This window comes from Staurois parvus, unplaced genomic scaffold, assembly GCF_062004578.1.
Source record: "Staurois parvus isolate SC_StPar_1 unplaced genomic scaffold, SC_StPar_1.0 ptg000106l, whole genome shotgun sequence".
In the NCBI taxonomy this organism is placed as follows: domain Eukaryota; kingdom Metazoa; phylum Chordata; class Amphibia; order Anura; family Ranidae; genus Staurois; species Staurois parvus.
In genome coordinates this window covers 3,899,865-3,927,376 of record NW_028317902.1, presented here as the reverse complement: position 1 = coordinate 3,927,376, position 27,512 = coordinate 3,899,865, and the positions used below count along the sequence as shown (strand labels likewise).

Genomic DNA, 27,512 nt, shown 5'->3' with positions numbered 1-27,512 from the left:
ACTATTTATTTGTGCATTTATTTATTTCTGTGGAATATTTTGATTACCTTGTCATATTGGAATGTATAACATTTTTTTTTAAAGTGGCGGATGTATTTATGCTCATTTATAACTCGTGAATTTAATTAGTGCAGCGTTGGATCCTTTCAATTCTAATATCAGTTTTAGGTGTACTGCCTGGGAAACTGTCTTGTTCATCTTCTCCACTCCGAGCCTCAGTGTGACTTGTGTGGCTATGAGGTCAGGTCTTATTGGTATGATACTAAGGCTACTCAGTCAGCTGCACTAAGTGAGTAAGATAGTTAGTTTAGGGTTGCAGGTTGAAGTATAAATCTTGTCTTGGCTCTTTAGAATAATCTAACAAACATAATTTCCTCAATTTAGAGCACAGCTTATCAACCAGGTCCATATGTATCTCAGGAGATACTTTAGGCATGTCTAGGGGTACATACACTTATAAAGAAAAAAATCTATTAACAATGCAATGTTTTAGCAACTGAAGTCAGATATAAAACAGATTTTACCACATATTCTTTAAATAAGTTATTGTTTGGAAACCTTGATACACAGAGGGTACTAATGATCAGTGTATACCTGTCAAGGGTTGCAGTTCGGGATACAGTAATGATGAGGGGATGGTGGGAAGATCACTAAATGCAGTGGAAGTCACAGCAGATGGACACTGCCAGAAGTGTCTGTTTCAGAAGGAACTTCACCCCGGGGTTTCTCTGCATCGAAGCAGTGTTCAATACTCACAAGTAGTAGGATAGGTAAGTAATTTGCTTTCTTCTTTGCAATCACAGATCTCTTTAAGCAGCTTTTGCTTAAAGAACTATAGGCATTTTGTTTTTTCATTTTGAATAGAGTAAGCGAGGATTATAACCTCTGGCAGTTTTTTTTGCCATACAGTATGTGTCTCATTGGGGAGATTTCCCTTCACTTCCTATCCCATAGCCAAAACAGGAAGTGAGAGGAAATGTCTCTAAGGTGAGGGAATCCTGGAGTGTCACCAGGGTCACAAGAACTAGTGCCTGCATTCGAAGAGTTCCCCTCTGTTCCTGTTCTGGTGTCAACCCAAAATTTGGCATTTTATTTTACTTTCACTTTCAATGATAACAGTAAACAGGACAAATAGAGAGAGGGAATCTCAGTGACAGGGGCATTAAACAATAGACAACAATAAAAACCTAACAAGTTCTAGTCCCTCTCCACTCTATTCAAAACTAAAAAAAAAAAAAAGAAAAAAAAAAAAAAGTTCACCTTTGGTTAATCTTTAAAAGTCACTTTAAGCTGAATTTTGTTACTGCAGTTATTATAAAGCCTGAGAAAATGATCATCGTTTACATACTTTATTTGTTTAATCCACAGTTTAATTGCAACACAACCTGTTAGAGATGTTTCAAGGATTGACTGTAAGGATGAACATTCATTTAAATGCATTTTGAAGAACATTCTTACCAGTGTTTGATCTTTGTCCGTTCCAGCCACCTTATCAACGGCACATCCAGCTTTTTTCTGTTTAAAAAAGGTAAAAAGGAGTTTAGAACTATATATATATATATATATATATATATATATATATATATATATATATATATACTGCTCCAAAAAATTAAAGGAACACTTTGAAAACACATCAGATCTCAATGGGGAAAAATATCATGCTGGATATCTATTAGACATCTATAGTGATAGGGACTGAGCAATGTCTTAGGAATGTAAGGATGCCCTATCGTTTAATGAAAATGAAAATTATCAACCTACAGAAGACTGAATTCAAAGACACCCAGAAAATCAAAGTGAAAAAAGGATTCAGCAGGCTAGTCCATTTTGCTGAAATTTCATTGCAGCAACTCAAAATGGTACTCAGTAGTTTGTATGGCCCCCACGTGCTTGTATGCATGCCTGACAACGTCAGGGTATGCTCCTGATGAGACAACAGATGGTGTCCTGGGGTATTTCTTCCCTGATCTGGTTCAGGGCATCACTGAGCTCCTGTACAGTCTGAGGTGCAACCTGGCGATGTCGGATGGACCAAAACATGATATCTATTGGAACTGGGTCAAGAGAGCTTGGGGGTCATTCAATTATATCAATTCCTTCATCCTCCAGGAACTGCGTGCATGCTCTCGCCACATGAGGCCGGGCATTGTGCATCAGGAGGAACCAAGGACCCATTGCACCAGTGTAGGGTCTGACAAGGATTTCATCCCGATACCTAATGGCAGTCAGGGTGCCACCATTGTCTAGCCTGTAGAGGTCTGTGCGCCACTCCATGGTTATGCCTCCCTAGACCATCACTGACCCACCACCAAAATGGTCATGCTGAACAATGTTACAGGCAGCATAATGTTCTCCATGGCTTCTCCAGAACCTTTCACATCTGTCACATGTTCACCCTCATGAAGTCTGTTTCTGATTGTTTAGTCAAAGCCATTCACAGTCTGGCAGTGCTCATCCTGTTCCTTCTTGCACAAAGGAGCAGTTACCAGTCCTGCTGATGGGTTTAGGACCTTCTACGGTCCTGTCCAGCTCTCCTAGAGTAACTGCCTGTCTCCTGGAACCTCCTCCATGCTCTTGAGACTGTGCTGGGACACACAGCAAACCTTCTGGCAATGGCGCATATTGATGTGCCATCCTGGAGGAGCTGGACTGCCTGTGCAAACTCTGTAGGGTCCAGGTATTGCCCCATGCTGCCAGTAGTGACACTGACCCTAGCCAAATGCAAAACTAGTGAAAAACAGTCAGAAAAGATGAGTAGGGAAAAAAATGTCAGTGGCCTCCACGTGTAAAACCATTCCTGTTTTGGGGATCGTCTCATTGTTGCTCATCTAGTGCACCTGTTGTTATTTTCATTAACACCAAAGCAGCTGAAATAGATTAACGACCCCCTCTGCTACTTAACTAACCAGATCAATATCCCAGGAGTTTAATTGACTTGATGCTATAATCGGATTAAAATGTGTTCTTTTAATTTTTTTGAGCAGTCCAAAAAAACTAAGTGTGATGAAACAGAAAAGCAACAAAATATATAAAATATTCAGCAAATTGCAGAAGAAAATACTTGTTGCTGTAATATCTGGGCCCATCTAGCAAATAGTCACATCGCCAATCTCATGACATTGGTCACAGCGTGTCTGCCAATTGGGTTTTGGGACTGATGTTCGAGAAGAGACAGCAGTTGATGCCTCTTTCTGAACAGTGATCCTTCCCACCTGCAGAGACAATTTGTCCAATGCATCAGCAAAAATACTTTGTTCAGATGTTTGATAAACATTGTTTAACCTCCCTGGCGGTATGATTATTTCAGATTTTTGGTGCTGAAAGCGGTACCATTTTTTTGCATGGAAATATGTATTTTTTTTATTGTAGGCTGTAATTTTTAGGAAAAACTCACTGAAATCTGTCCGAACAAGAGTCTATTAAACATCCCAGATATGATAAAATTTGAAACACAAAATCATAAATTATAATTTAATAAATAATCATAAAAATAATATAAAAATAATAAAAAATTTAATTCAATAATATAATCAAACCAAAAACACTGAAATGTGAAATAGAGCGCCAAGTTCGCACATTGCTGAGCTCAGTCGCAAAATCGTTTTCAGTGTCTGATGACGAATTTCCCCCATGAATCATTATCACTCAATTCTGCAAGTGGTTCTGATTTACTATCGCTGTTCTCCAGCTGATCTAAACCGCTTTTGACCTAAAGGGACACTTTTTGGACGCCATGGACATTTCTCAGTTTCCAGGCAGAAAGAACAGACAAAATGCAGGCAGGGCGCAGGACAAAGCACTAGGGACAATATGTATGTGAAATTGGTTGAGACAGCAATGTTTTACTATGTAAAATGTAAAAAAAAAAAAATGACATTTTTTAAAATGTTTAAATTTCCCGCCGCCGCCGGCGGCGGCGCCCATACGTCCCGACGTCACAGGGACAGGACACAGAAGCCGGATGCCGGCATCGGCCGGAGGAGATGGCCGGGGACGCTGCAGGGGACACATCGTGGGAGTGCAGGGTAAGGTAAGTGAAGAACACATGCTGGAGCAGTGCCGCAGGGTAAGCCCGAGTGTAGCTCGGGATTACCGCTTTTGGTACTGAAATGTTACCCCGAGCTACACTCGGGAATACCGCCAAGGAGGTTAATACACTTTTAGTTGCATTTGAAAACTACACTGTAATGCTGAGAATTAGCCATCCTCTCCATATTACCTAATACAAATCTGCCATTTTCTACAGTGTTCATCTCAATGCTTCCTACTGATTTTGTTTCATGTAATATTTTAGCAACATGAAGGCACACATAGCAGCCAATTAGAACTGTTTTACTGATATCAGAATGGACAAAATGCTTTCTCAATTGTTAACTTATATCAAAGTGTTTTTAAGATGTTTTGGAATATACAGGTGAAACTCAAAAAATTAGAATATCGTGCAAAAGTTAATTTATTTCAGTAATGCAAATTAAAAGGTGAATCTAATATATGAGATAGACTCATTACATGCAAAGCAAGATAGTTCAAGCTGTGATTTGTCATAATTGTGATGATTATGGCTTACAGCTCATGAAAACCCCAAATCCACAATCTCAGAAAATTAGAATATTGTGAAAAGGTGCAATATTCTCGGCTCAAAGTGTCCCACTCTAATCAGCTAATTATCCATAACACCTGCAAAGGGTTCCTGAGCCTTTAAATGGTCTCCCAGTCTGGTTCAGTAGGAATCACAATCATGGGAAAGACAGCTGTGCAAAAAACCATCACTGACACCCTCCGTAAGGGCGAAAAGCCTCAAAAGGTAATTGCAAAAGAAGTTGGATGTTCCCAAAGTGCTGTATCAAAGCACATTAATAGAAAGTTATGTGGTAGGGAAAAGTGTGGAAGAAAAAGGTGCACAAGCAGCAGGGATGACCGCAGCCTGGAGAGGATTGTCAGGAAATGGCCATTCAAAAGTGTTGGGGACTTTCACAAGGAGTGGAGTCAGTGTATCAAGAGCCACCAAACACAGACGGATCCTGGACATGGGCTTCAAATGTCGTATTCCTCTTGTCAAGTCGCTCCTGAACAACAAACAACGTCAGAAGCGTCTTACTTGGGCTAAATAAAAACAGACCTGGTCTGTTGCTCAGTGGTCCAAAGTCCTCTTTTCTGATGAGAGCAACTTTTGCATCTCATTTGGAAACCAAGGACCCAGAGTATGGAGGAAGAATGGAGAGGCACACACTGCAAGATGCTTCAAGTCCAGTGTGAAGTTTCCACAGTCTGTGTTGATTTGGGGAGCCATGTCATCTGCTTGTGTTGGTCCACTGTGCTTCATTAAGTCCAGGGTCAATGCAACCGCCTACCAGGAGATTTTGGAGCACTTCATGCTTCCTTCTGCAGACGAGCTTTATGGGGATGCTGACTTCATTTTCCAGCAGGACTTGGCACCTGCCCACACTGCCAAAAGCACCAAAACCTGGTTCAATGACCGTGGGATCACTGTGCTTGATTGGCCAGCAAACTCGCCTGACCTGAACCCCATAGATAATCTATGGGGCATTGCCAAGAGAAAGATGAGAGACATGAGACCGAACAATGCAGAAGAGCTGAAGGCCGCTATTGAAGCATCCTGGTCTTCCATAACACCTCAGCAGTGCCACAGGCTGATAGCGTCCATGCCACGCCGCATTGAGGCAGTAATTGCTGCAAAAGGGGCCCAAACCAAGTACTGAGTGCATATGCATGCTTATACTTTTCAGAGGTCCGATATTGTTCTATGTACAATCCTTGTTTTATTGATTGCATGTAATATTCTATTTTTCTGAGATTGGATTTGGGGTTTTCATGAGCTGTAAGCCATAATCATCACAATTATGACAAATCACGGCTTGAACTATCTTGCTTTGCATGTAATGAGTCTATCTCATATATTAGTTTCACCTTTTAAGTTGCATTACTGAAACAAATGAACTTTTACAAGATATTCTAATTTTTCAAGTTTCACCTGTATTACAGCAAGTGTTCAGAATTAAAACATTTGTTCTGCAGTTGTCATTTACCATGGCAGATTTGGAATTGAATACATTTGAACAGTGTATAATTGCCAAGCCCTGTGGGTTTATTCAAGAAGACAGTGCAAGTACAGCAGACTGGATACACAAAATGTATCCACATCTATGATATTTAAACTTACTCCCATCAGTTAAGAAATAAATGGTGATTGGTTGGCAATCTACAATACTTTGCATCTACATTATGAAAGTTTCTTACCGCTATTTCTGTTACTGCAGCAGCAGCATCAGCTGCACTCCCATACTTTAACTATAAAACAGAAAACAATGAATGTACATTCATATTTTATACAACACAGGCATTATGGCATTCAAAATACTGATTATAAGCTTTCTGTTTTGTTTGCCGGAATTTATAGAGTAAATCATTGTTAAAGTCAACCTAACCTGGCCACAGATGTTTTTGCTAAAATGCAGATATCAACGCATGCCTTTAGGCACCAGTGTCAGTCTTTACATCTATCCTTTTGTCTCTGTGGAACCCTTTGGATCTTGTGCCTAGGCTGTACATGCGGGCTTGACATCACTCTAAATTAAGATTTTATCCTTCATCTCCCAGTACATCTGTGTCATTTGACAGTTTAGCTATAAGGGTAGGACTTAAAGGATAACTGTACTTTCAATGAGAAAAAGGCAAAGAAAAAAAATATTATATCATATTCATCTGCTCCAAATATTGCAATTTAATGTTATTAAAAACTGAAAATGTAATTTACTTCTTGTGTGATTTTCTGACTAAGCCACATTTTAGGCTGTAATGGAAATTTAAGTTTTGGTGATATACTTCCCAAGGGCTAAATGCTTCTGAAGGGGTGCAGACACTGCAGCTTTCCTCATTAGACCACTGGATGTACACCAGGTCATTATAATGAACCAGATTGTGAAACAAACAGCTTTTTCTTCAAAGCAGAAAAAGTTTGTTAAAATCCCGCATTGTACATTATTCACCCAGGAGAATGGGGTTTATTTTTCTCAACAAAAGTGTATGAATGTGCAAAATAAAAAAGAAACACATATTTAACACATCTGTCAAATATATGCACCTTTCTCCATGATTTACATCTTTAATAATGCTGCACTCATTGACTCATACCTGTTTGTCCTTTAGAAATCCAGTGAGAATGTAACTTCCTGTGTACTCTGCTTTTGCTTCACCGAAATGCTGTGTACTACAGAACATTTCCCCTCTATGCTAAGTAGGTAAGGTGAGGGGGAAGTGTCGTCCTGTTCAGCAATGAGCAACCCAAAGTGAAAACACTGCTCTCCATATATACAGTATAGTGCGAAACAATTGTCACCTGGGACAAGAAGTGTAGTAGTAGAAGGATCACCAGGTGAAAATAAAAGGAAAAAAGCCTGGGAAATGAATATGATTGCAGTCGTCATATCTAAGGACTGGTAAGCTGAACTTTTTGTTTTTTTGGGTTTAGATACATTTTAACACCAGACGTGGAAGCCCCATATATAGGTTGGGCACAAGTGCTCCATAGGAACACAGAGATCGATCTGAAGAATGTCAAAGATCATGAAGATTATCAGTAGACCCTATGTGGTGCCAGCTCCTAAACACTGATGCTACCTTAAATAGTTAAGATACTTGTTTCTATAAATGTTTTGATTATTCAGGAAAAAAAAAATCCCACACACAGTATAAAGCAGTTTTATAAAACCACAGACTGTATGCTGTAGTGAAAAACACATTTTTGCTAACACAATGAACAATTAGATCATTCTGGTTTTGCTTGGTGAACATGCCTCTCATTGGATTGTTGGTTTATGCCAGAGTAGCAGTATTCCCTGTTATTTCTATTTTTTAGTACAGTATAGTGATTGAGAACTATCACCATAGTACAGGAATTTTACTAGTGGAAGGAGCACCACATGAAAAAAAAGAAAATTAAAATTAATGAAGCTACCACATCTAGGGTGAAGCCACAATATATTACATTTTTGGTCTTGAGTTTAGATACATTTTAACACCAGGAGAAGGGCTTAATCTCAGCCAGGAGAGATGTGGAAGACCCCTGTACAGGCTTGGCCAAGAAACACAGAAATTGACCTGAAGACTATCACAGGTTCTCCTCAGCACTGGTGTGACCTTAGATGTTTAAAAGATGTGTTTCTGTAAATATAGCCCTTCTAAACATTATTTAAATAACAATAAAAAAAACTGTATTGAGTAGCAAAACACATTTTTTTCCCAACACAATGAACAATTAGATTTTTCTGGGTTTGTCTTTAGAATATGTAAGCTCATTCAGGTTGAATTCTGCTAACTTCAATATTCAATAAATAATTCAGAGCTGTGTTACTCCCTGACATTTACATGTTTGGCCACACGGAGAGGGTGAAAAAAGAAACACAGCGCCTCTAAGTGTGTACTGTGAAGGTATTTAATAGAAAGATAAGTAGTAACTCACATCTTAGAATTTAAAAACAGGCACAGGGGTAAGATCAGGCTGCCTGATGAAAGATCGCGCCTGGACTCCTCTCGCCCTGCACATGCTCAGAAACGCGTCACATTTTGATGACGTCAGGCGCCACATGTGCTGATCCCGGACATCTTGGAGACTCTGCCAGGCTCCACCATCCATGCTGCATATGCACAGCACCATCTGCTGGCAGACACCTTGGAGATTCCACCAGGCTTACCATCCATGTTGCACATGCACAGCACCACCTGCTGACGGACTCAATCGATCTCCTCTCTAGATCAGGCACACAACAACATCTGGCTACAGACGCCTCACCCTCTTACCCATGAGCCTGTTTTTAAATTCTAAGATTTAAGTTACTACTTATCTTTCTATTAAATACCTTCACAGTACACACTTAGAGGCGCTATGTTTCTTTGTTTCCCTTTTGCAGAGTTATGCTTCGCTCCTATGCAGCTTGCCCTTAGTACCTACTGGACTACCTTCACCCCTGCCCATTTGGAACTCATCAAACATACATGGACTGCCACACCATGTGCCTGTTATCCCTTTTGTATTCATACGGAGAGGGTGGTCTATGGCATTCAGTGTTTGTGTGTTTTACAATATGCAGGTCACACAGAAAGGATATGAACAAAGAGAATAAAAGAACACACATATAATATCTATATAGGTTTTGAGAAATAAAACAAGTAAGCCAAAAGGAATTGAGGTGCATTTTTGAATTACAAACAATACTGCTAAAAGGGTTAAACGCAGAGTTTGGTTTTCACAGTTTTATCAATGATTTTTGATATTGGTAATATTTATTTTTGAACGCTAGATGGTGTTGTGTTATATTCTCAATGGGGATTAATGCTGATGAATTTAAATTAGGTTTTATTAGACATTTTATTGGTTTAATATTTACTTATTGTAATATGTGGACTTAAAGGGGAACTCCACCCAAAAGGGGTGGTTCAGCTTTAAGGCCTACTCATCCTCCCCTTTCACATTTGGCAATCTTTTTTGGAAGGGGGGAAGCAGGTACCTGATTTTGACAGGTACCCACTCCCACTTCTGCTCGGATCACCTAAGCGATCTGAGCGGAAGTGCTCCTTCCCCCCTCCCTCACCGCAGTCTTCTGGGACACAGTCAGATTCCAGGAAGACTGGGGGGAGGACTGGCGCATGTGCAGTGGGCAGCTGGAATGAAGCACTGGTGGCCAATCCTTTAAGAAAGGCACTTGTATAAGTGATGAAACATTGATGGGGCGGGGCCAGTGACATCATCACCTCAGACCAGAAGTGAAAGAGGAAGTGAGCAGGCACCAGGCTCAGTGGTGCTGCTCATGATCTGCATTGTTTCCTTAAGGGGATAGGCACACTATTTTGCCACAGTACTCCGGAATTGTGTACACATACAAGTGAGTGTATTTTTATTGTTTTTAATAAAAGGAAATTCATACAGAAAGTACTGTGATCCTTTTGTATTTATTTTGAGCTTAGTCTGATCACCTTGTCTGGTGGATACTGTAGCTACTACCTTTTAAAGGGAAAAAGTATCTATTAACATTCGAGGTGGAAAAGAGTGAAAGGGGGATTCTGGTGAGTGTGGTGTGAGCATAGAGGGTGATACACCTGGAAATGTTTATACTTGAAGCATAATGAGTCCTGAAGTTGGATTTTGTGTACTGATCTATTGTATTTTTTATTGAGTTTTAATGTTTGTTTTACATATGCTATTTTTTATTTATTTATTAACATTGGTTGACACAAAAGGTTTAAGCGCATGGGACAATTTTTTATTATTGCATATATATGAAATGAACATATATACTTTTTTATATTTATAGTAGCACTGGACTTTATGAATTAACACTTAACAGACAGCTTCCCTAATTCTCTGGGAATTTTGTTGGAAAGATTTCTATGCTGATGTTGCAGGGCTTTAAATATGTTGTGGCCATTGTTGGCAGGTTTGACAATATCTCCATCTGCTATAGAACTCCATTTTGTGTTTGTTTTTATAAAAAATGCAGCGTGGGATTTAGGGACACACAAAAGTTTTGGGAAGAAAATGAGATAAAAGAAATACTGCAAGAAAATGAGTCCATGAGTTATGATATTTATGCTGAAAGGGGTATAATATTAATGAGTTTAGATATTTTAAAAAATAACATTTTCTTTTTATATTAAAAAAAATGCAGTTACAGATAGTATACCATATTACCTCACAATAAAGGTCTTTCAGATCTAGTATGCCCCCTGAAATAATATCCTGAAATGAAATACAGCAGTTCACTTAACAATTCACATTCACATGGCAAACATTAATTGAATAAACACAAACAATAGCAAAACTGTTTATACCTACATATATTTCTTTAAATACTTTATGGCACGCTTTAGAGACAAACTCCAAATAAATCTATACATCTTTTCCCCTGTCAAAACATTTGTCATATTCTTGAAGTTTTGAGATGAAGGCAAACCTAGCAGACCTGGCTTTTCTCAACAGCTTGGGTCACTAACCTTTAACTATTCTGCAGCCACTGTCAAAAATCATTTATGGATTTTATGGAGTGCATAACTGGATGAAACAGGGTTTGTTATGTCTGAATGGAGTTCAGCTTAATTAAATTAGCATGAAGATGTATATTAATGTTCATTAACCTCTGTGAAAAAAAAGTCTCTTCAATAATAATCTTAGGCTGTGTTTAGTATTAGACAAATGCCCAAATGATATCTAAAAGTTTAGATTCTGGTCTCATAGCAATCAATAAATCTAAACAACATAATACAGTCTATTGCTTCTGCCATTTCTATTTTACAGATGATATTTTATATACATACCGTAAAGGCATTCACCGGGCAATTGGCAGGGATCAATTTGGACTATTGGAGGATATTATTTGTAATTAGTATATATGAGTAATTAAAGTTATGCATAAAGAAATCATGTAAATCTTCACACAATACAGTAAACACAGGCATGCATAGGTAAACACTATTTATTTAATATGATACGAGAAAGCATATTGTTTTTTCATATTGTTGTATTTAATAAATGATACAGTATGTTTTAGATGAGCAGGGCAACCTATTTCTTCTTCCATAGGTTGTGATGTTCTCAAATGTTGATTTATGTTATAGTCACAATTATTTCAATTTAATAATATACCATATTGTTTAAAACAGAAAAGCCCTTATTCATTACCTAATATTAATGTATTTACTGAGCAATGCATTGGAAAATATTATCATATTTAACATAATAAACAAAATAAATAATCTCAATTGTCAATATACAGTTTTGGCCTTACCAATGTGCACACAAGTTCTGCCTTGGTTTTGTCTAATCCAAACATTCCCTAAAACAACAAAAGTAAAAAAAAAAGATAATTATATTTCTTTACAAAAAGTATTATAGTAAGATCTGTACCCTGTCCCCATAGGCTTCAATAGGCTGCCTGCACATACCACTTGGTGGTTCAAGCCGCATAAACACACAGCCCATCCATAGACTACTGATCTTAGCGCACCTGTGAATGAAGATTAAAGCACAAAGAATTTTCTTCCCTGGGGACATAACTTTCTCATTGGCTTTGTACCTCAATCTTTGATTTGTCTCCCTTTCTAAGTGTATGTCACTTACATGACTCTTACTCATTAGTCTCAGCTGTAGCCCTTAATTTCTTGGGACAGGTTCTCTTTATATTAGAAGACAAGCAAGCCAATGGTTTTGATTTAATTATGGAATATAGATGGTTTACTTTGAAAATTAAGCGTTTACTTTGCGTAAGCTGCCCATACACAAGAGGAATTTCAGATGATTCCTGCTGAAATGGCCAAAATCAAGCCATAAGTGTCCCTGAAAGCACCACCCAGCTCGTCAATAATAATAAAATCTTAATTGTACATAACGCCTTTAACCACTTGCCCTCCTGAGGATTTACCCCCCTTAATGACCAGGCCTCTTTTTGCTACTTGGCGCTGCACTAATTCAACTGATAATTGCACGGTCATGCAATGCTGCACCCAAACGAAATTTACGTCCATTTTTTTACACAAATAGAGCTTTCTTTCGGTGGTATTTGATCACCTGTGCGCTTTTTATTTTTCACGCTATAAACAAAAAAAGACCAAAAATTTTGAAGAAAAACTATTTTTTACTTTCAGCTATAAAAAATATATAGTAAACTCAAAGTTAGTTATAAATTTAGGCCAAAATGTATTCTGCTCCATGTTTTTGGTAAAAAAAAATCCCAATAAGTGTATATTGATTGCTTTGTGTGAAAGTTATAGCGTCTACAAACTATGGTATAGATACTGCAATTTACGCCATTTTTTTGCTATACAGCGTTGTACCTAGTTTAACAGACAATTGCGCGGTCATGCAATACGGTACATGAATAAAATTTATGTCCTTTTTTCACATAAATAGAGCTTTCTTACAGTGGTATTTGATTGCCTGTGCATTTTTTTTATTTTTTGAGCTATAAAAAAAAAGGCTGACAATTTTGAGAAAAAAAAAACAATATTTGGACTTTTTGCTATACAACATGTCCAGTAAAAAAAATGTAAAAATCAAATTTCGTCATAAATTCCAGCCAAAATGCATTCTGCGACATGTCTTTGCTAAAGAAAACCCCAATACGTGTAAATGAATTGGTTTACGTGAAAGTTATAGCGTTTACAAATGGCGGGAAAGATACTGGGATTTTTAATTTTTTTTTATACTAATAATTGCGGCAATCAGCAACTTGTGGCGGCGATCAGTGACTTATGGCAGCGATCAGCAAATTATGGCAGGACTGTGGGACTGCGGCAGACATATTGACACTGGGGGGGAACTGACTTGGGGTCACTGACATCCCCAGTGACACCAATACAGTGATCAGTGCACAAAAAAAAAAAAAAACACTGTACTAATGGCACTGGGGAGGAAGGGGTTAACTTTTTTATTCACTGAAAGGGTTAACTGTGTGAGGGGAGTGTTTTACTAGGGGGCAGGGGTGTGTACTGCACGGGAACACGGTGATCCGGAGAGATAAACTCTTCTTTCCGGATCAGCATGTCAGGAGCTGACAGGGAACTGACAGAAAGCAGAGCTACTGCAGATATGCTCTCTGTCATTGATTGCCGCTAATCGCCGGGACACAGCCGGCAATGCCCGGCCGTGACCTGGCGACTGACATCCGCGGCCGTGATCGGCATGGCACGTAGGGCGGTGGTGCGCCTCGCGTGCGCCCCCTACCTGTTTTGCAAAAGTACGTTTTAAAAGTGGCTGGCCGGCAAGAAGTTAAAGGTAGCTTCTCAAAGCACTTTACAAAGAAAATACAGGAAATACACAGTATAAACCAAAGGGGAAAAAAGGACAATTAAGTGAAAGCTTGTTTAAAGAAAAAATATTTTTAGATTTGATTTTATAGAAGACGACTCTCTGGAAGGGAATTCCAGAGTTTTGGAACATAACAGGAGAAGGCTCTGTCTCCCATCGAGTGTAGGTGAGTAGGGGGGATACACAGAAGACCAGAATGTGAGGAGCGGAGGTTATAAGAGGGGAGTAAGTAGATAAAAGTTCAGAGAAATAATGGGGTGCCAAGCCATGAAGAGTCTTATAGCTGAGCAAGAGGATCTTAAAGTCTGTGCAAAACCTGAATGGTAGCCAGTGCAAGGACGCCAGGATAGGGATAATATGGTCACTTGTACCAGACCTAGTCAGGATTCTAGCTGCAGAATTTTGTACATATTGTAGTTGATTATTAGTGGATTTAGGCGCACCAGTGAGTAAAGCATTGCAGTCAATTGACACTCAATCTAAAATTTAAATGGGACAGGTAAAAAAAAATATCAGCCAGACAGTGTCTGCATCCTACTAGATGCAGTTACTGTTCAGGTATTCAGACAGCTGCAGGTTGTGTGGTTGGTGAATACAATAGCCAGCAGTGTAGATGCCCTGAACCACTATGTTTAGCTTGGATGGAGCAATAGACTAATTTTTCTACTTCAGACTGTGGAACTGAATGAGATACATAAAGCCATGTAAGGTTAGACTTGGTAAACTAGGTGAAGCTTTGTTCGCTTTGAATGCTCATTCATTTGCAAAGGAAATAGACAATGAGGGTTTTTGCCTGCATGTCACTAGATGATTAAAGTCAAACAGCTTACCGTATTCACTAAGCTAAGTCTCTATTCCGTTAGTAACTAAACAATTAGCTTTTCCTATAGCAGAAAGCAATCTTAGAAGAAATCAACTAAGTCACTCCTTAAAAACACCTGGCCACCTTCTCTTATTCTTAGGACCATGGCACTATAGAGATCCTGGCCTATTCATAAATGACTTACTCCATTCACTGCTTCCCTGCAGGTCCGATGAGCAAGCTGTCTTTGGCAAGAGGTATTTTGCAGTGTATTTTCTCATTTTAGGGGGGACAGCATTTACACTTAAAGACATATTTATAAAGCAGTGAAGATGAAAATTAAACAATAGTTCACTGCAGGTGAAAAAACCTTGTGAAATTGTTTTAATATGCAGTAAACTATTCACCACCAGTGAATGTTCGATGAATGTCACCTTTGCCACCTTACAAAAATGCAACTAAATGTGCTGATGTATTGTATAGAATTGTTGGTTATTTCATTTTGTATTAGTGTTATACATGTTGGTACATCCTTTGTATCAGGGGGAGTGACATTTTAATGCAAAACACAGCTATGAGAGGGTTAAAATGTTTGTTTGTTATTTATTGTAGGATTTGTAACATTGTTTGATTTGATGTAACATGGCTGTTGGTGGTTTGGATATCAGAGAAAGTGGATTGACACTGCTGATCACTTCTAACTGCTATGTAGAGAGATCCATCCTACAGGGATTGAGAGAGTTAATATGTTTGTTTAAGATTCAATTTAAGGTTTGCAATATTGTCTCTTCTTGTGGAACACAGCTTAAGGTGGTCCAAATGTGTGAGAAAGTACATTTACACTGCTAGTTACCACTGACTGCTGTGTACAGGGATCCATCTTGCAGGGATTAGGACAGGGTATATATAGTATATATAGTAGGTTTTCCAGCATTTGGACATCCCCCTTGATGAAGTCAGAATAGACGAAATATGTGGGGGCAGAGCCTGATGCTAGGAGTAAGAACCGTGTCCTGTCACTTTTGCTGTTTCTTTGATCTGAAGGATTGGTGTGGCTGGCAGCCAGCGGCTTCACTGTATATCTTTTCCATCACATCTATATGCTTGATTTTAAGTTTATGCATAAACAGTGTTTGTGAGTACCTTGATTACTTGTGTCAAATAAATGTGAATGTTTACGATAATACACTATGGAGCCCTAATTTTTTTTATTATTTTTTTGCTGGCTAAAAAATCTAACCACTGAATGGGGAAAGGACAGCAATGGAGGTGAAACCTAAAAGCGAACTGCACCTCTTTGGAAGATCTTTGGAATTAATACAAGCTATGTTTACCTAATCTTGTATTGAGATAGGCATGCACTTTTGGGAAGTGCATTTTTCCATATTAGTGGTGGTGTTCACCTTGAATCAAAGATTTTCCACACGTGGAAGAATAAATAATATTGGTGATTAGGATTTTTTTTTTCATTACACCATTTGATTGCTTTATTTGAATTATTTAGTTTAAATTAATTCTGGTTTAAAATATTTTACTGTATGGTTTGAAGGGCTTTATTTGATCAAAATATGTATTGAATGGTTTATTGTGCCTAAATTTTAACACTAAAGAATATTTATTGAGTCAGTGGTGTAATTATTATTTTGTTACTGTATATCACTTAGGGGGGGTTATATTTATTTAAAGCGACTGGTTATTAATAGAAGAATAAGTTATTTGGTTCACATTTTTTGCAACATAATTTTCTCATGTATCATATCCATCAGTGAGAAAGGGTTTATACATCCATTCCAATTTAGTTTGTTTTATTTTTTTAGAAATGTCCCTGAAGAATAAGTAACTCTTACTTTATAGACCAATGGGATTACGTGATATATAGTCATATAGTTCATTTCAGATAATTACAACTGGATCAGGGAAAGATGAATTGCCTTGGCATGTGCTTTACAGGGTTATCTTTTTTGTAATAACAAATATCTGCTGCGATCACTCGTTTGACCACAATGGCCTGATTCACTGAGGCTGATTCACTAAAGGAATTGAGAATGTTCACACTATAAGTTGTATGACCATTCACTTCAATGACCTAATTATAGGAAATAAATTCCCTGTTCATTTATTTTGTCTGCACATGACTGAGCAATTGAAGTGACTATTCAACAATTGATTGGGTGAACATTCTCAAATCAGCCTCATATATCTCTGGTCTACTGATATGAACAAACAGAAATGAACTGAGTGAAGAAGCAAACTTACCAGAATCTGGTGAACAAGTACAACTATATTGGTTCCTTTATCTCCAATCCTATCTATAAGAGTTTGCTATAAACAAAATGTAACAGGTTTATGTATGCATGCATACATCACTTTCCTCTGTATAAGGTGTAATTCTACAGACTACAAATGACTTACAAAGAAGAAACAAGTTAACATTTCCGAAAAATTATCTTATATTTTAAAAAACAGATAAAAACATTTTCTGCATCGTTGTTGTGTGTTCAGTGCTCATTTAAATTTTGAGCTTTGGCTTTTTTTTTCTTTATGAGTTTAGAAAGTGACCACAATGTCTACACTATCACAGTAACAGGTTCAAAACCTATCTTTACAGCATTAATAGCTTTGATGGTTGATGATCATGGACGCGCACACTTTTTAGAAGCCTTTATTTTTGTCATGTGGACATTTAGTAACTATGAAAGCTAGTGAACTTTGATATATATGTATTTGAGAGCAAAACAGTTTCTATCATATATATACTATAAAATATACTGTATATATATATTGCTGGGAACTCTGACCTCCAATCCAGTCCTTACGTATGCACACAATACATGAGGTATACCATTTGCTTCCATATGTAGACTATACTCTATGATACTTGTTCTGCAGCACCTCAGGTGATTTATTTAAATCAATTCAAAATCCACAAACTTCACATATGATACATCCATGCAATCTGTACAACAATTTTGAACTGGTCATGGTCCTTCCTCGCGTAAAGTACGTGTAGAAATTGAAACCGATCATCTCCATCTTAAAGTTGTTCTATAGGCTCAAGGTTTTTACCTTTGTGCATTCTATGCATGAAGGCAAAAGCCTTCTGTGTGTAGCGCCCCCCGGCCCCCCAATCCTTACCTGAGCCCCCTCCAATCCAGCGATGTTCTCGACGGCCTCTGTTGTCTGGAGACTCTTCCTCCTCATTGAATGAGACAGTCCATTGGCTCCCGCTGCTGTCAATCACAGCCAATGAAGAGAGAGTGGGTGGCAGAGCAGAACCGTGGCTCTATGTGTCTTATGGATGCATAGAGCAGCAGCTCGGGGATGAGCACACATAGGTGCCCCCAGGGTGAGTGGCTTTTCCTGGGGGCACTGCTTGAGAAGGAGTCAGGAAGTACAGAGGGGACCCAAAAAGAAGAGGATCAGGGCTGAATTGTGCAAAATCACTGCACAGACCAGGTAAGTATAGACATGTTTGGTATTTTAGAAAAAAACATGCTTTTAAATGTTAAATGCAACATGTAACACCTGCGCACACATCCTTCCATTATATTTTAAAAGGAAATGATCTGTTTCAGTACTATACATGCTTTACCTGAGCAAAGACTGCGATAGTTCAAGAGATTCCCTGGATTTATCACATATAAAGTTTGTGGATTTTGCACATATTTCAATAAATCACATTTCTGAAGAAGTCCGGTGATTGGACGATACGTGTCAAAGGATTTGGACTGTAAGGCCGATGATGTCACCAAGCTAATTGTGTGCTGCTGGAGAACAGTAAGAGTGGTGAGCTGCACACTGCTGTACCGAGAGGTGGAGGAATCAGTGCTGATGCCTCTTTCTGTTATGTTCTTGTACATTATGCTCCTGTGAGTGTTTTTAACCCTCTACTTTCTTCAAAATAAAAAAAACCAATGGAGAGCAATATGTCAGATTCTTCTGTTTTATGCGTGCTGCACTTGGCTCATATCAATGTCTGAATTTTGGATGGCTCCGATGGATCACTGAAAAGACTGTATTGGTTTCCTTACTTTCCCTTAAAGAGATACAAGTGCTTTTGACCTCTTTTAGGGTACATGCACACTTAAGCTCCCTTGGACACCGAGCTCTCCTGGCTGCTGAAAAACATAAAAATGTATGTAAATGCGGTACCGTGTCTAACTGCATTTAACACACATTTAGCTGTGTTTGTTCATTTCATTGGCCAAACTGCTTGCCTTTGAAATGAATAAATGCCCAAGCGCTAAACACAGATAGTGTTTAGGAGTGTTTATACACATTTACACACTTTTTTGCTGCATTTTGTGTGTTTTGACAAAAAATGTTCCTCTTCTGTTCCTTCTTCTATGTCCAGGAGAGGGATGTTTAACTGCCCCTAAATGCTGCTGCTGCTAAACTCTGATAAAAGCCTATGTGTGCACGAGCACATAAGGTTTTGTTGAGTTGAGTTTAGAGACTTTGGCAAAAAAATATCAAAAGCTCCTAAACTCACAAATAGCAGCAGCAGTGTGTATGAGGCATTACATTTTGAGGTCTGGATTGAAGGTCAGCAGCCTGTTTAATATTGGTGGTGATTGCACTAATGGAGCATGCAGGATGAGGAGGTTTGCTTTTATCACCAGACAATCACTTATGATCTTATGTATTATAATTATAATATTTGATATTTGATTTAAATGTGTTTTATCCATTGAATTGTACATTGTAGTACGTTATCATTTACTATTAAATATTATTTTCAATTCATGGTAACAGGTAATAAATATAAACAGGATATATATATATATATATATATATATATATATATATACACATACAGTGTATATATAGCATATACACAGTACATAGATAGATATACAGATATACATACATACACGTACCACTCTGTTTGCATATTTTTTATATTTTCCCTCTGTGTACCCATGGCGAAGATCAGAAGTTATTAATTTCTGTCATTTATCATTCTCTTATCTCTATCAATATCTTACCAATATTTATAAAAAAATTGTTGCCATTGTTTGTATTTATAAATGCAAACAGCAAAACACAGTGACCAACTGACAATCAGTGATTGTGTTTGTTTACTCTGAATGCTGTAATTCAGTGAAAGTCAAAATGTGATTGGTTAGCATAATTACTGCTCTTTGTGCATCTTCATTGCTCATTGAACTGGTTTACTGGGGTTGATTTTTCTCATGGAGAAAAAAATGCTCACGTTTGAATACTAAATCATGAGGAGAAGCATTTGAAAATTAAATTAAGATTTTTTGCCTTGTGCATGATTGGATGATTCTTTACAGCTTTATTGAATAAAGACTGCTGAAATCATTTGGTTTTCTGCCATTTATCATATTTTAATGTGGCTCATGAGCTGGAAACACATTGCATACACTATATTGAAATGAGATTTAAAAAATATAGATTGATGTAGAGAGACTTACAAAAGTTTCCTCTTCACCAAGATATCTATCAATTTGGCAGCCGAGACAGTTCTGCAAAGAGAGTATAAAGTACATAATTAGAGATAATACCAATAATAATAATAATAATAATATACTTAAAGGAAGATGGTGGATAAGGGAATTCCATTCATTTTTGTGATTTGTTTTTTTTTTTTTTCCATGTCTATAAGCTATACCATTAAAGTGGTTCTAAAGGTAGGTTTTTTTTACCTTAATGCATTTTCTGTATTAAGGTAAAAAAAATGTGTTCAGCTCCTTCTTCCAGCCTCAATTATACTTACCTGAGCCTGATCTTGATCCAGCTCTGTACCTGAGAGCAGCGGCTCCCTCCACTCTCTCCCTCCCTTCTGTCCATGGAGTCAGTAGCCATTGAGCAGAGAGCAGAGGTGAGGCTGAGTCACTTTGTGCGCATCAATGGACACACAGAGTGCAGCTCAGGATCAAGCCTGCATGAGTGCCCCCACAGCAAGCGGCTTGCTATGGGGGTGCTCAGAAGGGGGGAGCACTGTCAGGGGACCCCAGAAGAGGAGGATGGGAATGCTCTATTCAAACCCTTTGCACGGAGCAGGTAAGAATATATGTTTATAATTTTAAACAATTTCCCTATACAATTAGTTTAAAGCCTAAGGGTATTCAAACTCAAAAAGAAAATTCACCACAAGGGACATAACTTACAGTCAGTAGGATGTGTCCCATGTGCTGATTCCTTTTCTGGTGAAAACCTCCTCCATCCTACACATCACCAACTCTACCTTTGTAATCTTCCAGAGGGGTCTATGTTCTTTTACTGAATAGACTTTAGTAAATATTACCTATGTTCATGTTGGCCATAAAAAGAGAAAAAATATATTCTTGAACAGCTAATCAATGCTTTGTTGTAAAGGCTCAATGCTTCTTATCTTCATGCATTTTATGCATGAAGGTAAAAAACCTTCTCTGTGCAGCAGCTCCCCCAGCACCCCCTAATACTCACCTAAGCTCTCTCTCAATCCAGCGATGTACACTGGAGTCTCAGCAATCCCTGGACTCCCTCTCCTCATTGGCTGAGACAGCAGTGGGAGCTATTGGCTCCCTCTGCTGTCAATAACAGCCAGTGAGCCAATGAGAAGAGAGGGGGTGGGGCCAAGCAGCTGCTCCATGTGTGAATGGACACATGGAGCAGCAAGTGCCCCCATAGCAAGCTGCTTGCTGTGGGGGGCACCCAACAGGAGGGAGGGGCTAGGGGCTCTGCTGGGGGACCCGAGAAGAGGAGGATGTGGGCTGCTCTGTGCAAAACCACTGCAGAGAGCAGGTAAGTATGATGTGTTATTAAAAAAATTAACCCTCTAATGTCATTTTAAAGTCTTAAAATTAGTATCCCATACCAACGTTATAACGAAATGTTTTGCTGTAGCTCTTATGTCATCATCGTCCATTGTTCCCTGAAAAAAAAACCACAAGTCAGACTTACTAAAAGGAAAGTGGATGCATCTATTGTCATTAATCATATAATATATAGCACATGGTTTGTATAAAATTAATTTTATACAGTTATTTTAACTGCCCTATTAAAAATAAAATCACTTAAAGCAATGTCAAAAAATCACTAACACTTTAATGAAAGCCTTTAGACAGATGACAGCTGGTTTCTGTGCATGTGTCTGCCTGGATGTTCTAAGGCCATTGGCCTAAACCTTCACGGCAAACAAAAATTTAAAAAGAACCCTAAAGGCTGAATCCCTACTTATACCTTGATTGATAGCCAATTTTCCTCTATTCAGGAAGTAATGAGGCTCTTCTTCAGCTGACCCCTTGCTATGTTGTCCTCTTCCAGCCCTTCCCAGTTATTTTTTTTGCAACCGCCCCAATACTGAAGGGGTGAATCATTTCCCACACTTTGCAATCATTTTAACTTTCTGGTCCTCCCAGCTCTATAGCCTATGCCCTACAGAAGTATTTCATCCAGTCACACTGTATTGTTCACCGGAGTTAAGAGACCTTCAGTTTAGTTCAGCCCTTCTCTGGGACATGCTGTTTCCTGGAAACCCTATCTCAACTCCACCATCCTTTTTCTTTTGTCTTTATAGGTCTCAATTTGTTACATATACCTCACAAATATTGTTATCTTTGACAGGATATATCCAATGCTCACTTGATCATTGTACATATCTCTCCCATTCTGGTAGTTTGGGCAGACAGCCTTTATACACATTTGTATTTGTGTTCTTTACAGTATTGTTATATACCTTTGTTGAATCCTCTTTTCAACTAATTAAGAATTTGAAAAAGAGATTTAAAAAAAAAAAAGAAGGTTAATTACTAAAACTGGAGAGTATAAAATCTGGTGCAGCTCTGCATAGAAACCAATCAGCTTCCAGGTTTTATCGCCAAAGCTTAATTGAACAAACTGACGTTAGAAACTGATTGGCTACCATGTACAGCTCCACCAGATTCTGAATGCTTCAGTTTTAGTAAATCTACCCTAAAGTGTCCTAGACAACAAATGCTTTCAGAAAACTTAATCAGATCTGTTGGCAGTAATTAAATTGTCCATTTATGAACCCAATATATGTCACAATAACGACTATCACTTATCTCCACTGTGCATCAGTTTATGTGGCTGTGATGAGGAGTGGAGATGTTGTTCTCTGTCCCATTGCAGCGGAAAGAGAGTAATCACCTCCCTCCCTGCTTCTCTACCTCAGAGGTGGCAATAGCAGGGAAAGAGAAGAGAGAAACAGTCATGATGTGATGAAGAAGCAGATAAATGTCACCATGTGGAAATTTTATTTCATTTCATATTAATTCGTTAACCTAATCATTTTGTTTTGTCATATTCGTTATGTTAGAATGATTCATTTTCAGAATTTGTTTCTTATAGTCAGAATTTTTTCAATATTTTCAATTGATTTGAAATTTGAATTTCAAAATTTTAATTTTGGAAGACAGCTATATTCATTCTATTATATTCTAATCTATTCTGTTCTTTTATTTTCTATTCTATTCTTTTTTTCTCTATTCTTTTATGTTCTTTTATACTCTAATCTGTTATGTTCTATTGTTTTATTTTTTATTCTATTCTGTTTTATGCTTTTCTATGCTGTTCTATTCTACTCTATTATTTTCTGTTCTATTCTATAAAGTAGAAATCATCATCTTATTTCACTTGTATACCTTACTGTATTGCAATGTTTCCATGTTTCATTTTGAACTCAAATTAATTTTAAAATTTAAAATTTTGAATTCATATTTGAATTTGGATGACTCTTTTGTTATATTTTTATTTAGATTCATTGAAATTCTTCACTATTGTGATGCATCCAAATTTTCGAATAACAAAAAATTATTACAAATTTCAATTTATAACTAAACGAATCGCACATGTCTAGTCACCCTCCTCATTCAGGTTATATAAATAGATCTATGTGTGTACATATACAACTATGAATATACAGCATATGAATATACATGGCAGTTTTTGAGGGTGCCATATATCGCCATGCCCCTTATGGCTTATAAAACTCGGAGACCTTTACCCCCTAAAAACATTTCCTCATGCAAGTCCTTTATATTTTCTGAGGTCTCGTGTTGGTATATTTTCACACTAGACCTCAGTATATTCCCATTCTGTATGTGGACAATAAAAATAACAATTATAAAAGTCTAATTGGAGAGGGACCATATGTGGATACTTGTGTTTTTATTTATATCAAGACATTTCAGTGACACTTGTACCAGAGTGTATTTGTAAAGCCATATATACAATTGGTTACAAAAGTTATAGTAATGTCTTGATATAAATAAAAACACATTTTCATGCTTAGCCCCTGCCCAGTAAGTCCTTTTTTAACAATTAATTTTATTTTTAGCTGTTATTTTTCCTGCTTTCCCTGCTTATTTTAATTTTTATTGAGGAGTATTTTTTCTTTACTTTCAATACACATTGCTGCCACTCACTGAATATTCCATTCACTTCTTATCTCAGAGAAGAGAAGTGCAATTGTTAATAAATATGCTCTCCTAAATATGCTCTCCTCTTAGAGATGTATACATAGAGAATAGCCATGATGTGTATAGGCCAGATTGCACCTTGTTAAATAGACATCTAAGAAAACAATCGGTGCTTGCCAAGATTAATTGCAAACATTAAAAACCCTATGACCTTTATTTTTAAATCTGCTCTCCACCAACTCAACCTTCTGAACATTATGATTTTTTGTATTATTATTTTCTGTACTATGTAAATGTTGTTAAAGGTTAAGAATTTTCTGTATAGGGCCCAAACAAACATCCAATAATCAATTTATAGCAGAAAAAAACAAATTGATTTCAGGGGCCTATCAGACTTCCCCTTCATCAGGGCTCAGGAATTTTGGCTCTGCTTTAATGAACTCGCAGATATACAAATCTGTGGTTTTCTGTTTGGAACAGTTTCAGAAGGCAGGTTATCCCAGTATTAACAACCGCAGCAAAGGACCTGATGATGGGGGAGTCTTTTTGACCCTTGAAATGTGGTACTTTTTTTCTGCTATGAACCAGATTTATCAGTAAAAGCTTTGGCTGTTTGTTTGGTGCTGTCATTAGCCGATATATACAGTATGGTTTTTTTTGCTGTCTGTGTCCCTGCTAAAAAGTTCTACCTTCCCTGTTTGTCCTGATGACCATTTTCGCAGGATTTAAGGTGATGGAAAATGCAAAATGCTACAGCCATCACCAGGACAAGAGTTCTCTGGACAAGAGAGGAAATCTTGCAATGAGGGGACACCTGTTTCTGTAACAACTGTCTAAGAAGAAAATTTCCCCATATTATGCAGATTTCCTCTCTCTTCCTGTTGCATCTCCAGGATGGAAATTAAAGAGAAATCTCCCTATTGGTACATCGACAGCAAAAAAGAAGAGATAAAACAAAGCATAATAGGTAAACACAGAGATTTTGAAACATTGTATGCTTATTTCTATCTATCCATCCAGTCGTAACCAACCCTTGGCAATTGCATGGACTGTCACTTGTAAGCAACTTTTTCCATGAATTCTCTTAGCAATTATTTTTACAGGGTAGGTTGCCAGGTCTTTCCCCAACCCCTACCATGCAGGAGATCCCGCATGGCCAGGGATGAAACTAGGACAATTTTAGACAGGAGCCAATTAACCTACCGGCATGTCTTTGGAGTGTAGGAGGAAACCAGAGTACTCGGAGGAAACCCACGCAAGCACAGGGAGAACATGCAAACTCCATGCAGGAGGCACCATGGTCGGGAATTGAACCCATGACCCATCTACTGCACTGCAGATGTGCTAACCACTAAGCCACTGTGCCTCCTGTATTCTTAGTGAGATATTTCTTTATCTTTTTTTAAAATGATTTAGTTTACTGTCTTGCAGTTAATAGGATAATCTCAAGTGAGCTGAAGACAGTGAAAATTATAATTTAGAATTAGTAACATTCATGTTACCAAGGATAACATCTCCTTAACTCACATTTAAGCTTCACTTGTCATTCTCATCCAGCTCTTTCCACTGTTTTACAAAAACCTCTTCATGGGAAAAATAATCACAATTTGTATACCTAGTAGTAGTTAGCTGGAGGTGAATATGACTTACTATGACTTACTACTACTAGGTATGCCATGACCTGGAGAAATAAGATGCTCCACAGGCATTATATTTGCCTTGTAGCCCTTTATAAACAGTGCTCCCAAAATAGGTTTATTTTATAACACGTTGTTGTAGTCACAAATAAAATTTACCTTAGCTGCTGCTGCACAGCACATGTCAACAAAAGCTTGATAAAATGTTCCAGATTCCTGAAAATGAACAACATATCTTAGTGATGAATATATCACACTATTAACAAAGAAATGTATTGTAATATTACAGGATAATGATAGTTTGTTTGGCAAAAGGAACTTATGAACTGAATGGAGTTGATTTAGTACAGGAATAGAGACTGTGTGAAGTAAAGCTTAGCAAAACTGACACTGAGGTTTATTTACTAAAGCTGGAGGCTGAAGAGTGCAAAATCGGGCTCACTTAGGCATAGAAACCAATCAACTTACAGGTTTTATTGCCACAGCTTAATTGAACAAGCTGAGGTTAGAATTTAATTTGTTTCTATGCAAAAGTGAGCCTGATTTTGCACACTCCAGCTTTAGTAAATAAACCTGACTGTGTTCACTTCAATCACACTTAGACAGCTTTGACAGGGGCTGGCCAAATGTTGATCCATGTATGGGCTAACTGGTTGTACACAAGTTGATCTATCAATCAACTTGTATACAACCAGCTTGTTGGCTTTTTCCCGAGCGTTCAGTGCCAGAACATAATAGCACCACATTGAGTGTTTGCATGGAGGAATCTGATCTTTTTTTTTGTTCAACCCCCTGGTTGAACAAAAAAGATCAGTGTATGGGCTGCCTTAAGTAACAATCCTGTGTTTTAAATGTGAACACACTTTTTCCTTATTTACTCTGCTAAGTGAACAGCCTCTCTATTCCTTTAGTACAGTAACCTTGTAAAAGTGAGGACTTTTTTTTATAAAACAAATTCAGCATGGCATTGCTTTTTTAGTTAAAATTAAAGATACAGTATATTTGTTGATGACAAAAATGTAATACAAGATGTCGTATTTTTTTTTTAACAAAGTCAACAAAACATGTGTGTAACCAGGGACAGTTCTATACCATAGGATATCTGGGCTCTATTATCCATTCTATATTAAAATCTTAAAATAAAATTAGGGGTGACATAATAGCATGATTTAGTTTTGAGCAGTTGTACTGGATGCCACTTACCCATATAATGCATTACCCAGATTCCTATGGAACTGAATTAAAAACAATAGGCTCTACCTTGTCTTGATGACAAATTAAGCAAATAAAAAAAATCTGAAAAATAATTTTCTTGTTAATTATCACTTTACCTTTAGTGCTTGTGCCAAACAGTTTTCATCATTTGGTTCAGAAAGAGGCTTTACTGTACATTCACTATCTACAAAGCAATAACATAACATAAACATAGATTAATATTACCCGAAGACCTCCCAAAAAGTGTCCAATATAGTGCAAACATTTAATGATTAATAATGCTTACCCTGACAGAAGCTCACACCAAACAGTGCAAAAAGCAGGATGACCTTCATTGTACTGATTGTTGATTTCAACTCAGTGGGTGGTTGCCTGTACATCTCAGGTCCTCTTTTAAACTTGTTAAAATCAGTGACATCATTGAACACATGGCATAGTGCCACACACACTGACACGTGTCCTAGATATTAAAAAATGTTCATGAGGAGGAAACATCCAATCAAATCTGTTGGCAGCAGTTAAAAAAACAAGAGGCGCTTGCCAACACTAAATGTAAACATTAAAGACAACATGACTTCCTATCATCTCATTTCTTTTTTCTAATTTAAATATTTATTTATTTTCCATATATTATACACATTTCTTCA

At 37.6% G+C, this 27,512-nt stretch overlaps 1 protein-coding gene across 1 annotated transcript in view; it reads right to left on the bottom strand.

Moving 5' to 3' along the window:
* LOC149467533 (uncharacterized) overlaps positions 1 to 27,289 on the bottom strand; it is a 38,282-nt gene extending 10,993 nt beyond the window's left edge. Inside the window, exons 1-11 of the mRNA XM_089671496.1 lie at positions 27,152 to 27,289; positions 26,982 to 27,049; positions 25,810 to 25,866; positions 21,448 to 21,504; positions 20,063 to 20,113; positions 16,878 to 16,943; positions 11,802 to 11,849; positions 11,332 to 11,373; positions 10,709 to 10,756; positions 6,262 to 6,312; positions 1,459 to 1,515 (exon numbers count right to left, since the gene is read on the bottom strand). Of these exons, the coding sequence (XP_089527622.1) occupies positions 1,459 to 1,515; positions 6,262 to 6,312; positions 10,709 to 10,756; positions 11,332 to 11,373; positions 11,802 to 11,849; positions 16,878 to 16,943; positions 20,063 to 20,113; positions 21,448 to 21,504; positions 25,810 to 25,866; positions 26,982 to 27,049; positions 27,152 to 27,245 (639 nt within the window). The 5' untranslated portion in view covers positions 27,246 to 27,289. The remainder of the gene's footprint in view (positions 1 to 1,458; positions 1,516 to 6,261; positions 6,313 to 10,708; positions 10,757 to 11,331; positions 11,374 to 11,801; positions 11,850 to 16,877; positions 16,944 to 20,062; positions 20,114 to 21,447; positions 21,505 to 25,809; positions 25,867 to 26,981; positions 27,050 to 27,151) is intronic.
* Between the last annotated feature and the right edge of the window lie 223 nt (positions 27,290 to 27,512).